Source organism: Mus musculus, chromosome 12 (genome assembly GCF_000001635.26).
Source record: "Mus musculus strain C57BL/6J chromosome 12, GRCm38.p6 C57BL/6J".
NCBI classification, from domain to species: Eukaryota; Metazoa; Chordata; class Mammalia; order Rodentia; family Muridae; genus Mus; species Mus musculus.
The window spans coordinates 118842485-118858055 of record NC_000078.6 but is presented as its reverse complement, the minus strand read 5'-3'; the positions used below and the strand labels follow the sequence as shown (position 1 = coordinate 118858055).

Here is a 15571-nt window from a genome sequence, read left to right as displayed (position 1 = left end):
CAAAGATTATTTTCCAACAGCGAAGAAGTTCACATGTTTAACTCAACCATCTTGTTAAAACACCACTAAATCAATGAATATATCTTTTAACTACATTTCCACCAGCCACAACGATCACTGTTGGCTGAAGTGAATAGAAAAGAACCAACTTAGGGAAGGGGTGGGAGTGGAGGAACTGAAGTAAGAAACAGGTATGCAAGAGAAATGAGTACTTATCAACGTAGGAACAAGAACACAGCTTCCTGAAGTGATGAGAAATCTGATGACAGGGTCCCTGGGTAATTAGGGTCATTAAACTGGGTGTAGAATTGGGCAGTACAAATCCTTTACTTTCAGCTGAATTAGACAATTACTTGAACTCTGAGAATGGGGAGACCATCTACTTTTTTTTTTTTCCTTCTGTTTCAGGGCTTAAAATGAACTGGCCAAAAACTTGAAAGCTGGAAGGATTGGTAACCCAAGGTGAAATATTGAATGTTTCCAACACTCGCACCGAGTTCAGGGTGAAGTGAGCATGATGTAAATCAATTCATTGTTTGAGCCCTTTCAAATGGGTTGCCAAGAGAGGAGAGAAAACTTGATAAGCAGGCTCCAGTTTCTATGTGTTGATTTAGAAATCCTGAAGCTTGTGGGAGCTCAATTCATCTAAGGGAAGAAACTTAAAGAAAGGAAGCCAAACAAGGAAAATGGTGTGGAATGCAGCACTGGGACAAATGGAGAACAAGGAATTTTCTTAATAATAATAAAATAATAATAATACAAAAAAAGCAAGAAAGCCTCCATTGTGCTTTAAGTGACAAATTTAGAATTCTTTTATTTTTAGGTTCAAGGTCTGATTTCCTTTTGATATTAAATACCCATGACGCATTTACAGAAAACTGTTGATGATTCTTATCAAGCTTGGCAGAAGATTAAATTAAATCTCAAAGATTTAGTCCTCTTTAGTTAAGTAGCATGGAACAGCAAAGGCATTTTTTTTTTCCTTTTAACCTTCTGTAGTGGAGAACCCATTTAAATTGTGTCGGTGCAGAACTGGGTGGCTTCAAAACACCAGTGATCAGATCACCTCTTAAGAGCTCAGTTGCTCCAAGCCTCATACTTTCGGCCATCAAGAGAAATGCACTAGTTCAATAAAAGTCAAGAGAGGACTAGACCTAAATCCTAGTGAGGGCAAATCTCAGGTGGCTCTTTGTCCTGGATATGTGTGCCTTTTCCCAGAATGCTGCCCCAGCTTTTGCCGGTGTCATATTTGTCACAGCTTTAAAAAACAAAATATCTTTAAAGTATTGATTGTTTCCTTTTTTAAAAATCACCAATAAAACTTGAATGTAAGGGAAAAAATAACCCTGCTTAGCAGAGGCAAGAAAGATAAAAGTAGAAATGTCCTAGATTATCTGCAGGGGGATTTGAAAGACACTTGTGGCTTACTTGAGAAGCTTCATTTAGCATTGAACATTCTGTTCCTGGTGACAGCGCAGTGGGAATTCCCACTCCAACAACCCATGAAATGTTACTGCATAATTATTCACCTTCTGAGGCCCATTAGAACTTATCAGCAGAGAAAGAAATTTAATTTAAACTCACCCCTCTGTGCCACAGAATAGCAGGGACATGAGATCAAAGCACAAAGCTCTGTCCTTCAGTGGTTTGCAACACCTAGGCACAATAGGGTGAGAGAACGATGCATTCCAGAGCTTCCTGGCTTTCCGGACCGGAGGGGGGTGGGAGTGGGCTTGCGTCACCAGCTGGTTTCAAGGAAGAGACTGGTGCTCTGAAGGGGGAGTTGTCAATTATGTTCTAAAGCTGCGGGTGGCCACATTACTTGTACCCGCCGCTGCAAATCACTTTGCTTTACTTGTGATGGGCACTCTACACACCAAATAAAGTGTATTTTATTTCTTTCCTTCCCCCGCTATAGGTAGGGAGTCGATGGAAATAAGAATTTTTAACTACAGAAGTAACTATGAGAGCCCTGTTTTGCACAAGTGTGCATCCCATAGTGCTTCTCTGTTATTGCTTAAGAAGAGTTTCCACAAAGCCTCAGTCTGAGGGTGCCTCATACCAATACAGAATGGTCCACAGGCGCCATTAATAATCTTCAAGTTTGACCCTTGGCCAATCTCAAGGGTAAAAAGTAGATCCAAGTTAACACAAACACCCACAGGTCTGTGTCTACAAAAGTCCATGATGGGAAAAGTTTTGCCAAATGCGGGCTCTTTTCCTCAGACAGTCTGCATGCTACAGGCACATTCTCCAAATGAGGTACTCTTCCCAAATGGTTGATCTTTCTCCTGGGTCTCTTAAAATATCACCAAGATTTGGTCTGGAGAAGATTGCTAGGGTGCCCTGGTATCAAATGGGCCAAAGAATAGAGTGGAGAGCAGAGAGAATGAAAGTAATAATAATAATAATAATAATAATAATAATAATAATAATAATAATAATAAAGAGGTGGGTTTTAGGTACAAGGCTTTAAGAAAGGTTTATTTCTGCTCACGGTACCATGAGTCTGTACCTTCCTACCAACTCTCTTTTCTGCTAGGTGGCTAAACTGATTCCTAAATCTAAAAACAAACAGGCAGACAAACACAAACAAACAAAAAACCTCCGCAAGCTTTCTCTGTCAGCCAGACTCAGTGGCAAGACGGCTTAGGGGAGAGGGATGCTGAGCCCAAGGTCAGGCTGGAGAGCAGCGGGCTCGGGACTCTGCAGCGCGGTCGCGGGGCACAGGGTGGCGCTCGCTGTCCGCGCAGAAGGTGCAGGCGACTGCCTAGCCTTTGTGTGCGCCGGGAGCCCAGAGAGTCCCAACACAATCGCCACGGACACCCCAGGCTTCCACCGCTACCCGGGAGCAGCCGGCGCCGGTGCAGCTTAGCAGCTGGAAGCTTTTCTGGGACGGCTGGGGATCTTCCCAAGGGCTGCCTGCATATAAAGAACGCCAAGCCGAACGGGATGGGTTGGGGTAATAGGGGCGGCAGCGGAGAATGGCTAGGAACTCTTCCCCGGCTTCCCTGGTTGTTTCCAGAGGACCGGGAAAACTTGAGGGGGGGCGGGGCGGAGAACTCAGCAGAGCAGGCTCACTTCCAGTGAGCCTTCAGTAGAACTTAAGGCCAGAGCAGTCAAATTGGGGAGTGGATTGCAAACAAGAACCCAACTAGAAGAGCTTTAAAAGATAAGGGACTGTTTTGTAGCGAACGCATTATGCCCCAATGCCCTCCCCAAGCCCTCCTCTGTTCCCAGGGTTCTAAGAGTCCGGACTTTGCTCAGGAATCAAAGCCAATGTAGAAACCTGCTTCTCTGCTGCCAAGAGACCCCACAGAAATTAAATTAAATTAAATTAAACACGCGTCCAGGGACTAAAATAAAATACTCTTTTCCTCCCACCAGCAGCAGCGAATCAACGTTCAGCTCCCAGGGAGAGACTACAAGGTGGCCGCGCGCTCTTCCCCAGGAACCAGGGGCTAGAGTCCAGGACACCCAGGGATTACTGGCTTTCCCTTGATCCGGAAGCAGGAAATAGGGGCACAAGCAAGCATCTTGGTTTTTTTAAGTAACAGCAACCATTGTACTGAGCAAAATGATTTGGAAGACAGCACTCGGAGAGGTGCCGAATGAATCTCAAGAGTACAGCATTGCTCTCTTACACATCTCCTCTCCAAAGTCTCCAAAATCCGTCGTAGAATTTTAAGGCTACTTTGGAAAAGAAGCGCGCGGAGGAGCAGGGTACCCGAACCTGTAGTTATTTTAGTAAAATTAAGGAATAAATAGAAATGCCAGCTTAGACACAAACATTAAAGGGGGTGGGGGGCAGAAAAAGTTAAAAACATACTTATTCAAAAATATTGGAATCAAATCAGTACCTCATTTATAAGAAAAACAAATGAGTAGAATTTATCTCTATCTACTTAGGCAGCCTGATGGTATTTAAATCTACACCTTTACCCTATACATGCATGCTTTAATTTACCAGTCACCTCCCCCCCCCCATCCTCTGATTTGTGAAGCAATCTTCCATAAGAAATAAAACATTTATTCTCAATAAAATTTTTCATTCAGTAACCTAACCAAAAAATTCACCGGGAGACAAAGTGTTGATCTCTCGATCTACCTAAGAAGCAGAACTCCTGCTCATTACTGCTTAAGTGCTTATTTGGAGGCTCCTTAGCTAAGGAGCCCAACTGAGAAGTTATGCAAAGACTAGAATTAACAGGGCAGTGGAGAGACAAACCTACCCAGGAACATTGTCCAGTGTCTCCCGCTGTGGGAGAGCAACTATCACATTGGTTTAAATTAGGTATCCTGCATAGCATATCTTAGCTGATAAGTCAGCCTTCACCAAATCAGTCCCATTCCTGAGTGAACAAGCTCTTCTAAAAAGAAAGGTGATAAAGAAGCCAGGAGAAAGCAAGCAGGGTAGGGAAGTGTTGAGGGAGGATCTAGGAAGGCTGGATAGCACCAACCCTTGGGGAGGGGGTGGGGGGTGGGCGCAGTGCCTTCCCAGTCTCCGGAGGATGGGCTGATACATGCAGGCCTGACCTCTGGGTCAACAGCTAGTTTGACTCTACCTTGATCTGCAAGCCCGGAAGCTTGTCCTTTGGTTCAAAGTGACAGCTACTCCAGCTTCATGGGAGTGAATTTCTAGCCATTATCAGACTACACAGAAAAGAATCCCTTTTGTGTGTCATCTTCCTTCCTTCCCAAAGAGACATGATGTTAGTCCCCAAAGGGGGATTCTACCCGCTCTGTACTAAACTAAGTTAAAAATACTGCTAACAGAAACAAACAACAAAATACTGCTGGAGCAAAACAAACTAAAGCCAAGCTAGACTGTGAGGGAAGCTAAAGGAAGAAAGTGAAAGTTGGAACACCTACGACACAAAAATAAGCCCTGCTTTCTGCATCTCCCAAAGAAATCATCTTCCAAACAGTATCCCTCCTTGGCACAACCCATCTCTCAAATCAAGTATTCATTCCTATAAATATGCCAAGCAGCTGTCCTCTTACCTGCCTCTACATTAACTGTAGAACTGGCCTCTCGGTATCCCCCAGCTGCTGCAAGTTTCAACAAAAAAGAAACACTTAAACTGTGTTCTGCATTATTCCTAGGGAAAAAAAGTAACAGAAACTGTTTTATTTTTCTTAGTAACCATTTTTTTAGAGCCACAGTATCCCAAAATAGCAAAGGTAACTTGTTTATCTATAACCATAAGGGCTTGAGGCCCCCATATGTGTATGAGTGAACATCCTGATAAAGGCTACTACTTGGGAACCAACTGTATTACATAACATATTGAACTATAAATCTCTGAATGCTTTTGCCCAGGCTTTATATAGTATTTATAACCCCTCTTATTTTTCATGTTTCTATGCATTATGATATTTTACATAAGTTTCAATGCAAAATTTTCAATTCAAGATGGATACCAAGACTGAACTGAGTGAGAACCATGCAAACAGAAAGAAAGAAGCTAAACTTATTAGAATCTCAACACACTAACTTTTTATTAAGTTTGATTCAAAATAATATTAATCTAATAGTGAAATAGTTTGATATAACATCAATCAACATTTAAAGTATACTATGTTTCAAAGTATGGCTCAAGGAACACCCATTGCTTAAATGCACTTAGACATAACAAGACAATGTTTTTTTATTGGCATCATTGACACCTTTGAACAATAGCCTCGTAGATAGATTAAGGTTTAACCTTTCTTTTCTTTGGTGGCTGTTTAGAGACTTTTAAAGAACAGATAACTCATTTCAACAGGAATCTACTGATATTTACCTCTGCAGAATGTTTAGCTAAGACATAGAGTGCCAGAAAACAAGCTTTTGTTAGCTTGACCCCCTCTGTCTCCTAACAGAAGGTATCCCCAAATGATGCTTTTATTTTAGATGTATTGATCTTTCATCTAAGTCTTGGCCTTTCAAACACTAAACTCGATCAAAGGCCAACAACCTGACTCCTTCTGAAGACTGAGAAGGAAGCAGCAACATGGAATTTCTTTGAATTGTTTGTGAATTACTACAAGTTTTAAGAGGTCAATAAATCCTGGTGCTGAGCTAAATCTAATGGTAAATAATTAATTACATATCTTAGACACTATAATCTTTATCTTGGTAAACAAAGAAACAGCTTTGCCAAATAGATCTTCCATCTACATAATATCTTAAAGGCAAATAATTAAATATTGCCACAAAAAACAGGGTCATATTTTGTTTAAATTAGACATTAAAACGGAAGATAAAATGCAAATGCCCGTAGTTTTAAAAGGGGGGGAAAAACACCAAATTAACTGACCTAGTCTTTTTTGAGTTTATTAATACCATTTAAAATATTACAAATAAATCAATTACATTTCATGCATTTAAAATGCAAGTCTAATGTTCCAGAGAAAGGCTTTTCATTTCAATGTGAAATATCCAAATTATTTCAACATGACAATGAATAGTTAGTTTGCAGACTCTGCAAACAACACTTAAATGTAGTGTCAGGAGTATTTGTCAACAGTTAACAATATCACCTTCAGGAAATACACAAAGGCCAAAGTTAGTCGAGTATCACTTGGACAATTTATTTAATACATGGGTTTGGCAGACCCCGTTATTATGAAGTATAGGAGAACTCTCACTTTAACTATACCTGAACTGCCAGCAAATGCAAATAAGTACATGCGCCATTAAATTAAATGTCATCCAACATTTATCAAATAGTGTCTTAGTTACAGCTTGATACCTATCTAAATTCATATTCGAGCAAAACTAGGCCCGGAAAGTGCGTGTGTGGCTCTGCACCTCCAGAATTGAGTTCAAGGAAAAAAGAAAAAGGAAAAAAAAAAAAAAAAAAAAAACACCTGCAGCTCATTAGAACCTCAGCAATAACTCTTAATAATTCCTTCTGACGAAAAAGAAAAAAAATCAAGTTTACTTCAATATATTTTCAAATATTTACCGGAAGTAATGTACAAGAAAAATACTATACAAAATCGTCTCACACCTCACAGCGGCGGAGTCAAGTTTAATGGGAAACTAATCTAGAACGATTTTCCAGTTGTACAAACCATTAGGTTCAGATATATTTTACAAAGAATTTTTAAAAATTGTTTCCCCGTTTCCCTCTTTTGGCATTTAAACTACAGCCTCATCTGAAATAAACGATAGCTTCTTCACTTAAGTTTAAATCACAAAGAAAAAGTTTAACCCTAAAATTAATCAATGACTTGCAATAATTTACAGAAATCAGTAGATAAATTGATTCCTAGACTAACCCAAAAGTGGTGGTGATGTGGGAAGTTGGAAGAATATGCTTGGGGATGGTGAAAAAACCGAGGTAGAAAAAGACAAACACGAAGATACTTAATCTGGTCTCACCGGAAAGGGGGTATTTTTGCATAAGAAAAGACACCTACCCTCACTCCCGCCCCCACCCCATAAATTACGGCGACCAAAATAACTTTGGGATCAATATTTGCAGTTTGGAGAGAAACGTGCTCGCAAGCAGAGGAAAACTATCTAAACGAGAAGCTAAGAGGAAGATTGCTTGTTTATTTTTTTCCTCTCAGTTTTTCAGTTAAAAAATAAAAAGTTACAAAGAAGAAAGGAGGGGGAGGCATTGATTCCCGTTCGCAGAACTCTCATCGGTTCACCCGCAGGGCACAAAGACCTAGCCAGAGCTGAATGGGGAGATCTAAACTCTGCTAACCCGGTCTGGGTTGCAGCAGTCCTCCCACGAGTGTAATGCTCAGCACAGGACAGTCCAAGGGGAGCACTCGGGGGTCCAGGAGGGGATTCCTTGGCAGGACTCCTACATCCCTCTCCCTACAGCTGCGGCTCAAGCGGGTTGAACACTGTTCTTTCCAAGGCCACAAAAGCCACTGTTCTACCAGACAACCCATTCATCCCGTCCTAACCCCAGAGGCCACAGCCTCTTCAAAGTTCCGCCAGCCCAGTGCTGGAGGAGCGGGTTTCCACTGCGCCCCGCATGGCTGTCACTGTGCAGAAGGGAGCCAAGGATTCAGCCACCGATGTGTGCTACTTACTGTCCACATCCTAAAAGTTAAGAGCAGAAAACCGGTGAGAGAGAGAATGAGAAGTTGGGGGAAAGAACGCACAGCTAGCCTAGACTGGAGCCCAGTCTAGGTACACAAGCCCGACGGGATTCAGGTGGGAGGCATCGCGACAGTCACTCCAGGCCGTTGCGGTGGCCCGGCTCTGGAGGCTGCAACAGCTCAGGGGAGTGGCAAGGAGGGCTTCCCGCCGCGCTGTGCTCGCTGTCGGTGTCGCTGCCTTTCTTGCCGCCGCCGGAGCCCGCCGAGCCGCCGCCACCACTGTGTGTCTTCACGTGCTTGCTCAGGTGGTCGCTGCGCATGAAGCGTTTGTTGCACACCGGGCAGGCGAAGCGCTTCTCGCCCGTGTGGGTCCGCAGGTGCCGCTGCAGCTCGTCGGAGCGCGTAAAGCGCTTACCGCAGAACAGCCAATTGCACACGAACGGCCGCTCGCCGGTGTGCCAACGCAGGTGCGCCTTCAGGTGCGACGTCTTGCCGTACACCTTGCCGCAGCCCGGGATGTGGCAGCTATGCAGCCCTTTGCGACGCAGGCTCGCTCCCGCTGGGCCCAGCCGCTCAGCCTCCTGGCAGTTGGGGCAGTCGCAAGTGGCGCGGCCGGAGTAGCGGCGAGCGGACGAGCGTGGGGACCCCCCTAACTGCGCCGCGGGCCCCGCGCTCAGCATGGAGCTGCCCGCGCCGGCCAGCGGCGACGGGGCGGAATCGGGGTAAGAGCCGGGCAATACCGGCTTGAAACCGTCCATGAGGTGCTGTCCTGCAGGGCTGAGCAGGTGCGACGAGGCACCGCTACTGAATGCGGAGTGGCTCAGGCCGGAATAATCCGAGTTGTAGCCTCCCAGCGGTGAATGCAGCGACGTCTGAAGGCCCCCGGCCGCCGGGTGCAGCGAGCCGGGCAGCGCTGCCGCCCCATTGGGGTTCTGCACGTCGATCCAGCCCGCGCCCACATCCCACCAGCTGGAGGCGCCCGCGGAGCCCACGTCGGCCGCGGCGCCAAGGCCCGGGTGCGAAGGCTTGAACCAGGACTCATACGGGTGCGCCATTCCCACGCGCGGGTAGATACCCTGCAGTCCGTCCACCGACGTGTGCACCTTGGAGATAAACACTGGCTGATGGGAGCTATCCTGCGAGTGCGCTCCGGAACCGCCGCCGCCTCCCCCGCCGCCGCCGCCGCTGCCCCCCGAGACGCCCGGAGCCTGGAACACAGAGTAGTCGTTGGCAAAGGGCGAGCTGGAAGCGGCAGCCGCCGCAGCTGCTGCCGCTGCGGCGGCGCTGCTGGAGGTGAGAGAGAAGGCGCTGGAGCCGGGCGAGCCTCCGCAGCTAAAAGAGTCGGACACCAGGGCTGCGGCCGCCGCTGCTGCCGCCGCTGCCGCCGCTGCGGCTGAGGAGGAGCCGCCGTTCCGGGAGGCCCCCGACACACCGAAGCTAGAGAGACTGGAACCCACTACGTTGCAGCTGCCGGAGGAGGAAGACGAGGAGCGTTTCCAAGGGTGGAAGCCTTTACCGAAGGAAGAAGAGCTGTCCGACAGGGAGGAGGGAGACGGGCTGGGGCTGCCGATCTTATTACAGGTAGCAGCAAGCATGGCCAGAGGAGTGGATCCCAACCTCGGTTCTTCCTGAGACCGGAGCAGAGAAGAAGGGTGGGGGAGGGGTAGTGGGCAAAGGGCCGGTGGGGGAGGGAGGAAAGAAATGTGTATTAGTCCCCTGGTAGCCTCCAGACGCCCCACTGCTCCCCATCTCTAGCTGCTGCACACTGCCACCAACTTACCCTGCACCCCCAGCTGCCCCGGCGCCCGGCTGCCTCCTACTCTACAGGAGGGGACAAGTTTGGCGGCGAGCGTCTGATTCTGGAGCAAAGCGCCACGCTAAAGAAGAGTTTAACAAGAATTCTCAACTAAGACGGCACTCTTGTGTTCACAAAGCCCTAGACGCTTTCGATCAAACGAACAGAAAGTCCAAATCCAGACTAGGGAGGGAGAAGTTTCCTTTTTACCTTACAACCTGGGGAAATTTCTGGATTGCGTTTAAGATCACTACACTGCAATCCCAAGAGAGCTTTGAAAACTCTTTTCAGATCCCCCTCAACCCATCCTTAGTTGCTTCTCCCCGGCTCTTCCATTACTCGCTCTTCCATTTTTTTCTTCTCTCTCTCTCTCTCTCTCTCTCTCTCTCTCTCTCTCTCTCTCTCTCCACCCCCTTCATCTCTCTCTCTCAATATATATCTCTCTATAATGGTAGAAATAAGACGAGCTCAACGTACCTGCAATACAAACCGGGCTGAGGAAAAATATTAAGGGGAAGGGGGAGAATCTGCAGTATGCCCAGGAGGGAAAAACTTACTCGCGTTCCCCTTCGAAATCGTCGAGTGTATTAGGGGCTATGCTCAGTTCTCCCGAGCAGGGAGCGGCCAGGCTCTGCGAGGTGGCGGGTCTCAATGCCCTACGAACCTTTCCTGTGCTGAAAAAAAAAAAAGTGGCTCTGCCTCCTCCCCCCCCCCTTTCTTTTTTCTAAACTCACTTGTATTTAGGGGGGTGGTGGTGGCTCTCAATAGAGAGACTGATAGCCCGTGGCCTGGCCGGGGCGACTTTAACCCCCTCCGATAGGCAATAAAAGGAAACTAATTAAACCAGCAAGAGAAGATCCTGAGACTCACCCCTAGAAGTGAAGTTGCCATCACACAGAAGCGCCCTCCTCCTCTCAGAGGATCTTTTTTATATTGATAAATCAGAGGCAGTGTTTTTTTTAGAGGTGTGCAATACAATGATCAGTTCCGCCCATTCCGCCACAATTGTAGCTCCCTCTCCGGCTTTGAAGTGCCGCGGAGGCGCGGCCAGCCAATCTGTGGCCTCGCCGGGCCGCGCGGCGCGCGCGCCGTGAGGTCATCGGCGCCGGCGGGAGTGTGGGGGTGCGAGTGTCGCAGAGTGTGCGTGTGCGCGCGCGTGAAAAATGATCGCGAGTGTGACCCACCTCGGAGAGAGCAGTGTAGAAAGCGGAGGGGTAACTGGGCAGGGTCGCAAAAACCGTGACCTAGCAAGGGCAGAGAGTGGTCGTACAACCACCGAGAGCGGGCCGAGTAACTACGTGTGTGACAAAAGGGGTCAGGGACAGAGCTGGAAAGTGTGTAAGGTAACTGAGTCCTTCTACCGTAGGGAGTCAGGAGCGACAGTACGTTCAATCCCGGGTGTGGAGAGGCGTGCACCCGTTTGGTGTAGGTGGAGAGTGGGTGCGCGCGATCGAGAGGGAAGACCGACGTGTGCGTGCGCGCGAGCACCAAAGCTAGGGGTAGGGAACCGAAACAATACAATAAAGTGTACGTGCCTAAGAGATTGGCGGTCTGGATAGAGAAACTGCGAAGTTGAGTGAGGCCAGTAAATAAACGCCCCAAGTCCTATCTTCAAGTTACTAACTTCCTCTGCCCTTTGAACATAAAAAAAGGAGTGACCCCCCCCCCCCAGCTTCCTGGACTCTTTCAGTATAGTTTTGAAGAAAATCTTGATACTTACCTTCCATTTCCTGATGTTTCGGTCAAATAGAAAGATTGGAAAGGGGGTAGTGATATGGTGCAAGTGTGCGCCTGCGCCTTTGAGTCCTTACTTAGATCTGGCCGCCCTTACCCTCTACCAGAGGTGGGATTCAAGCTTTGGAAGTGCACGTCCTGGAGGAGGTGTGTTTGCCCCTTGGCATGCAGTAAAATTACAAAAGGATTAGATGGAAAGAGGAGTAAGAGGGGGTGTGTTTTTCTCCCATTGGATGAGAAATTGAGGAGCATTTTACCCAGTTTATAAGTTTTCTCAGGTAACCCCACTGTGCCTTTCTGACAGAAAAATCAGAATGACTGAAATCTGTTGGTACTATTTATGTAAGAATGGAGGTGAGCTTTTCGGGCTGCATTTATAGGAGCATCTATGGTTTGAGCAAGCCATCTACCAGTGCGTTCGAGTCATCATGCGCATTTACTTCAAATTCTCTGCGTTTTAGTCACTTACTTGCTATTTTTATTATTAGTTGCCTTCAGAAATGTCATTACAATTCTGTGGTCACCACAACAGAAATTCTTAAGCCACAAAAAGGCCAGTACCAGTATGAAAGGAGAAAATCTAGTCCTTGGAGTCTTGTTGAATATTCATGCATTTTAAAACCACAATAATTCCTATTTTACCCTGTTAGGAAGACTCTCAGAAGTCTAATACTAAAGGGGAATTGATTAAAATGTGAGTAGATGACAGAACTGATGTGTTTTGACTTGGGAGACTTTTTTTTTTTAATTGGTTGTTCTCAAGTGTATTGCAGGTTCTGAAGATGTCAAAAATTAATTCTCCTGGGTTATGCAGAAGTCCAAAGTAGGGCTTCATCCTTTGCATAAATTTCACCTGCACAGTTAGACCTAATGTTTGTTGTGCAGGGATTTGCACTTCTGAGCCTTTTTTTTTTCATGTGCAGGGGTATTGACTGTACATCATATCTATTGATTAAGGGAGTAAGGGACATCCACATACTTAGAAGTAACTGTGAAGTAAATTAATGAACTGCTTTCTTTCTCTGAAAGCTAACGCTTACCATAAATGTCCTGTTTCTCTCTGCAAGCCCCTCTGAATGATTTTAGCGTGTTGAGAAGGCGTGACAGGACAGCCCAGAAGGAGGAAGGGGTGGGGGAAGGAGGGAACTCCGTTTAACAAATAAAAGAGAATTAACTTCATTGCTTTGGTCTCCTTCCATAATGATATTCATTTTAAGAACCTAATATACAGTTGTTCAAATTTGGGGTTTAACGTTAATCAATACCATCACCCTCAAAGGTGGAGGGAAGTGCTTTGAAGGAAGACTCCTTCTTATGAATAGTTATTGTATCTTTTTATCCTCCTATCTTCTGGAAGAAAAGGAGGCAGGGTTATTAAAAAGTTAAATGCTGAGCATGAGAGTAAACAGAGGCGTTAACCAGTTTCCTCAAAAATTCGGGAATTAGAAAAACTCAGCATCATGTGACTGCAGTTCTGAGCTACTCCATTTTAGGCTAATGCTAACATCTTTCATTTGTAGAAGTGCATTTAGAATCACATGCCATTCTTCCTATGACAATGAGTCACAATGTTGGTGTGAATTTAGTGAAGATGCTAGATTCTTCCATTTGCATGAGGTTTGCTTTCAGCACTGAGGGTTTGTAAAGGTTTGTATATATAGCTTACACTAGAAAATATTTATCAGTGTGTCACTGATGTATGGTATACATACACATTTAAATTTACACATTCAAGTTACTCCCATTATGAAAGTGGGAGATTGCTGAAAGACTTCTTTCTCCTTTGCTTGATTTCCTGTCTTCCCTTCCTCCATGAAAGGGATAGTGTGTGTATAATGAGGTTATCAAACAGCAGAGTTAAAACACTCATAGTCTGGCTTCTACTTTAAATGAAACTACTCTCAATGACACCCCCAACACCAACACACACACACACACACACACACACACACACTTTGAGAAGTAACTCAAGCACACTTGAATCCTGTCCTATGAAAGAGAAGATGACAGATACAGCTGGTCTGGTTAAGCCATTGAAGGCAGAGTTCAGTTCACCTGTTTTGATATTAAGCATTGTTGTGCAGTATTGTACTTAATAATTGAGATGGTTAGAGAAAAGGAGGAAGAAATACAGGAAGTTCAGCTTCCCAAACATCAGTTAAAAGTTTCCCCTACACAACAAGAACTTTAACATGCTGCAAAAAACATGCTTAGACAGTGTGCTGTTTTCTTGCAAACCTGTGGGATCCACTATCAATAAAGCTAAAATCTATTAGCATTCTGTATGCATCTGCAGCATAAATTTCATTTGAATTTCAAATTTAATAAACCAGGAGGTTTTTAATCATCCCTGGTTTTATTTGTTTGATATTAACATGCTTATTGACCGGGTCTGGTGACCAGTTTGATCATTACAGGACAGCAAAAAGTTAATTAAAACGACCACAGCCCCTTAATCATATCATCTGTCTCATCCATGTCGCTCTCTTTATTACCGGTGATGATGGATAGTCTCCCAGATTAATTTCTCTGTTTCTTCGATTTGGACAACAGCTTTTGGGACCTAATTTACATCCTGGGAACTACTTGCCGAAGTATAGCTAACACCTTGCAGCTACAATGTATATATCACCTTCTCTTTAGCTGCAGCAGAGAAAGGGAGTGTATGTTGTTGTTCTTGTTTTAGGTGGTGGTGTTTTTATTTTTTAGAAGAGAGAGAGAGAGAGAGAGAGAGAGAGAGAGAGAGAGAGAGAGAGAGAGAGAGAGTGTGTGTGTGTGCAGGCAGTTTTGGTGCTGGGAAACTCTCACAACCAGAGAAATGAGGTTATAAAAGGAAAACAGAGGTCTGGATGTCTGCTTTCTCCTTCCAGAGAGCGGGGAGTGAGATATGCTGCTTCTGCCTCTTGATTAATAGATTAAAATGTGTAGATTCCAAGACAAGTAAATAAAGCCATTTGTAACCACTAAACACAAATGGGAATTTTATCATTGAAAACATCAAAGTTTCTTTCTTACTGCAAATACAGTTTCGAATGCAAGTGTGGTCTGACATATACACGGGTTAACGGATAAAAAAGGGGAAGGAAGAAAGCTACGGGGAAAGCCTGGTGGGAGAAGACAGGGAAGCGGAGCGCGTCGTACCTCCGCAGGCTACGGATAAGCCAGCTGCTGGCTTCTGGGTTGCCCAAGGCTTGGCTGCAACTCCCCAGCTTTGCTAAGCGACCGGGGCTGTCCTCCGCGACTGAGCGCGCTGCCAGCGGCGTGCGACCCTGGCAGGAAAGGTGGGAAGGGGGTGCTTCACTCTCTCCTCAGTGTGGGCACCTGGTGCGGAAGCGCGCAGGCTACTAAATAAAGCAAGTGGGGCCGAGCGCCTCCAGCGCCCGGGGGAGAAGAGGGCTGAGCCAGGTGGGGGTTGGTGGGGGCTGTTGGGAATTCTGTGGTCAAAGTTTCTCTCCTGTTGAAAAGAAAGCCTGGCCAGGAGTGGACCTGTGGATTCCTGAGGGCCCCTCCACGGCCCATCCCTGCTCTCGGGTGGTTCTACTTAAGAACTTGCCTGACATTTCCTGGGAAGGGATGTAATAAAAGCCCCTCGCTGGTGGCAGATTGTTGAGCCGTAGGTGGGAAGGGATCAGTCGGCTAGAGCTGAGAGAGGGCTGTATTTTCCTGATTGGAAAATGGGAACTTCCACGCTGAACAATAGCCCCTATTAGCAAGGTTATTCGGTTTCAACTGTCCGGCCACATTTACAGCCGGGTCCTTACTTTCCTGGCATTGCTTAATTGGATGTATTTGTTGGCCACAGCGAGGCCGCCATGACTCTTGAGCTACTTGCCGGGGACTCTTGGGGATGCAAAGCATTATTTCTCGAATAAAATGGAAACGAGTATTTCCTTTTCTCTTTACCTCTTTCTGAGTCGACTCAATATTTTCTTCCATTTCTCCTTAAAATTTATCGCTTTTCTTCTCTGTCGCTTTAAAGTATTCAAAGTTAGG

At 45.8% G+C, this 15571-nt stretch overlaps 1 protein-coding gene across 9 annotated transcripts; it reads right to left on the bottom strand.

The window, feature by feature from the left end:
• Nucleotides 1–5477: 5477 nt before the first annotated feature.
• Sp8 (trans-acting transcription factor 8) lies at nucleotides 5478–11768 on the bottom strand. 9 transcript variants are annotated; one of them, NM_177082.4, is made up of 3 exons: nucleotides 11565–11727; nucleotides 10402–10518; nucleotides 5478–9677 (listed from the first exon to the last, which is right to left on the bottom strand). In NM_177082.4, exon 3 carries the CDS (start codon nucleotides 9642–9644, stop codon nucleotides 8184–8186), a length of 1461 nt encoding a protein of 486 aa, NP_796056.2. In that variant the 5' UTR covers nucleotides 9645–9677; nucleotides 10402–10518; nucleotides 11565–11727; the 3' UTR covers nucleotides 5478–8183. The 9 variants fall into 9 exon arrangements, with proteins under 9 accessions (NP_796056.2, XP_006516048.1, XP_006516049.1 ...); XM_006515985.4 differs by lacking the exons at nucleotides 10402–10518; nucleotides 11565–11727 and adding exons at nucleotides 9830–9926; nucleotides 10715–10903; XM_006515986.4 differs by lacking the exon at nucleotides 11565–11727 and adding an exon at nucleotides 9830–9926 and having other exon boundaries at nucleotides 10402–10696.
• Nucleotides 11769–15571: the final 3803 nt, after the last annotated feature.

Coding starts and splice junctions, on each gene's coding strand:
- Sp8 (NM_001379379.1), bottom strand. CDS start 10,735: ATGGCAACTTCACTTCTAGGG. Junction 9,678..10,714: donor TGGCAACTTCACTTCTAGGG/GTGAGTCTCAGG, acceptor CTCCGGTCTCAG/GAAGAACCGAGGTTGGGATC.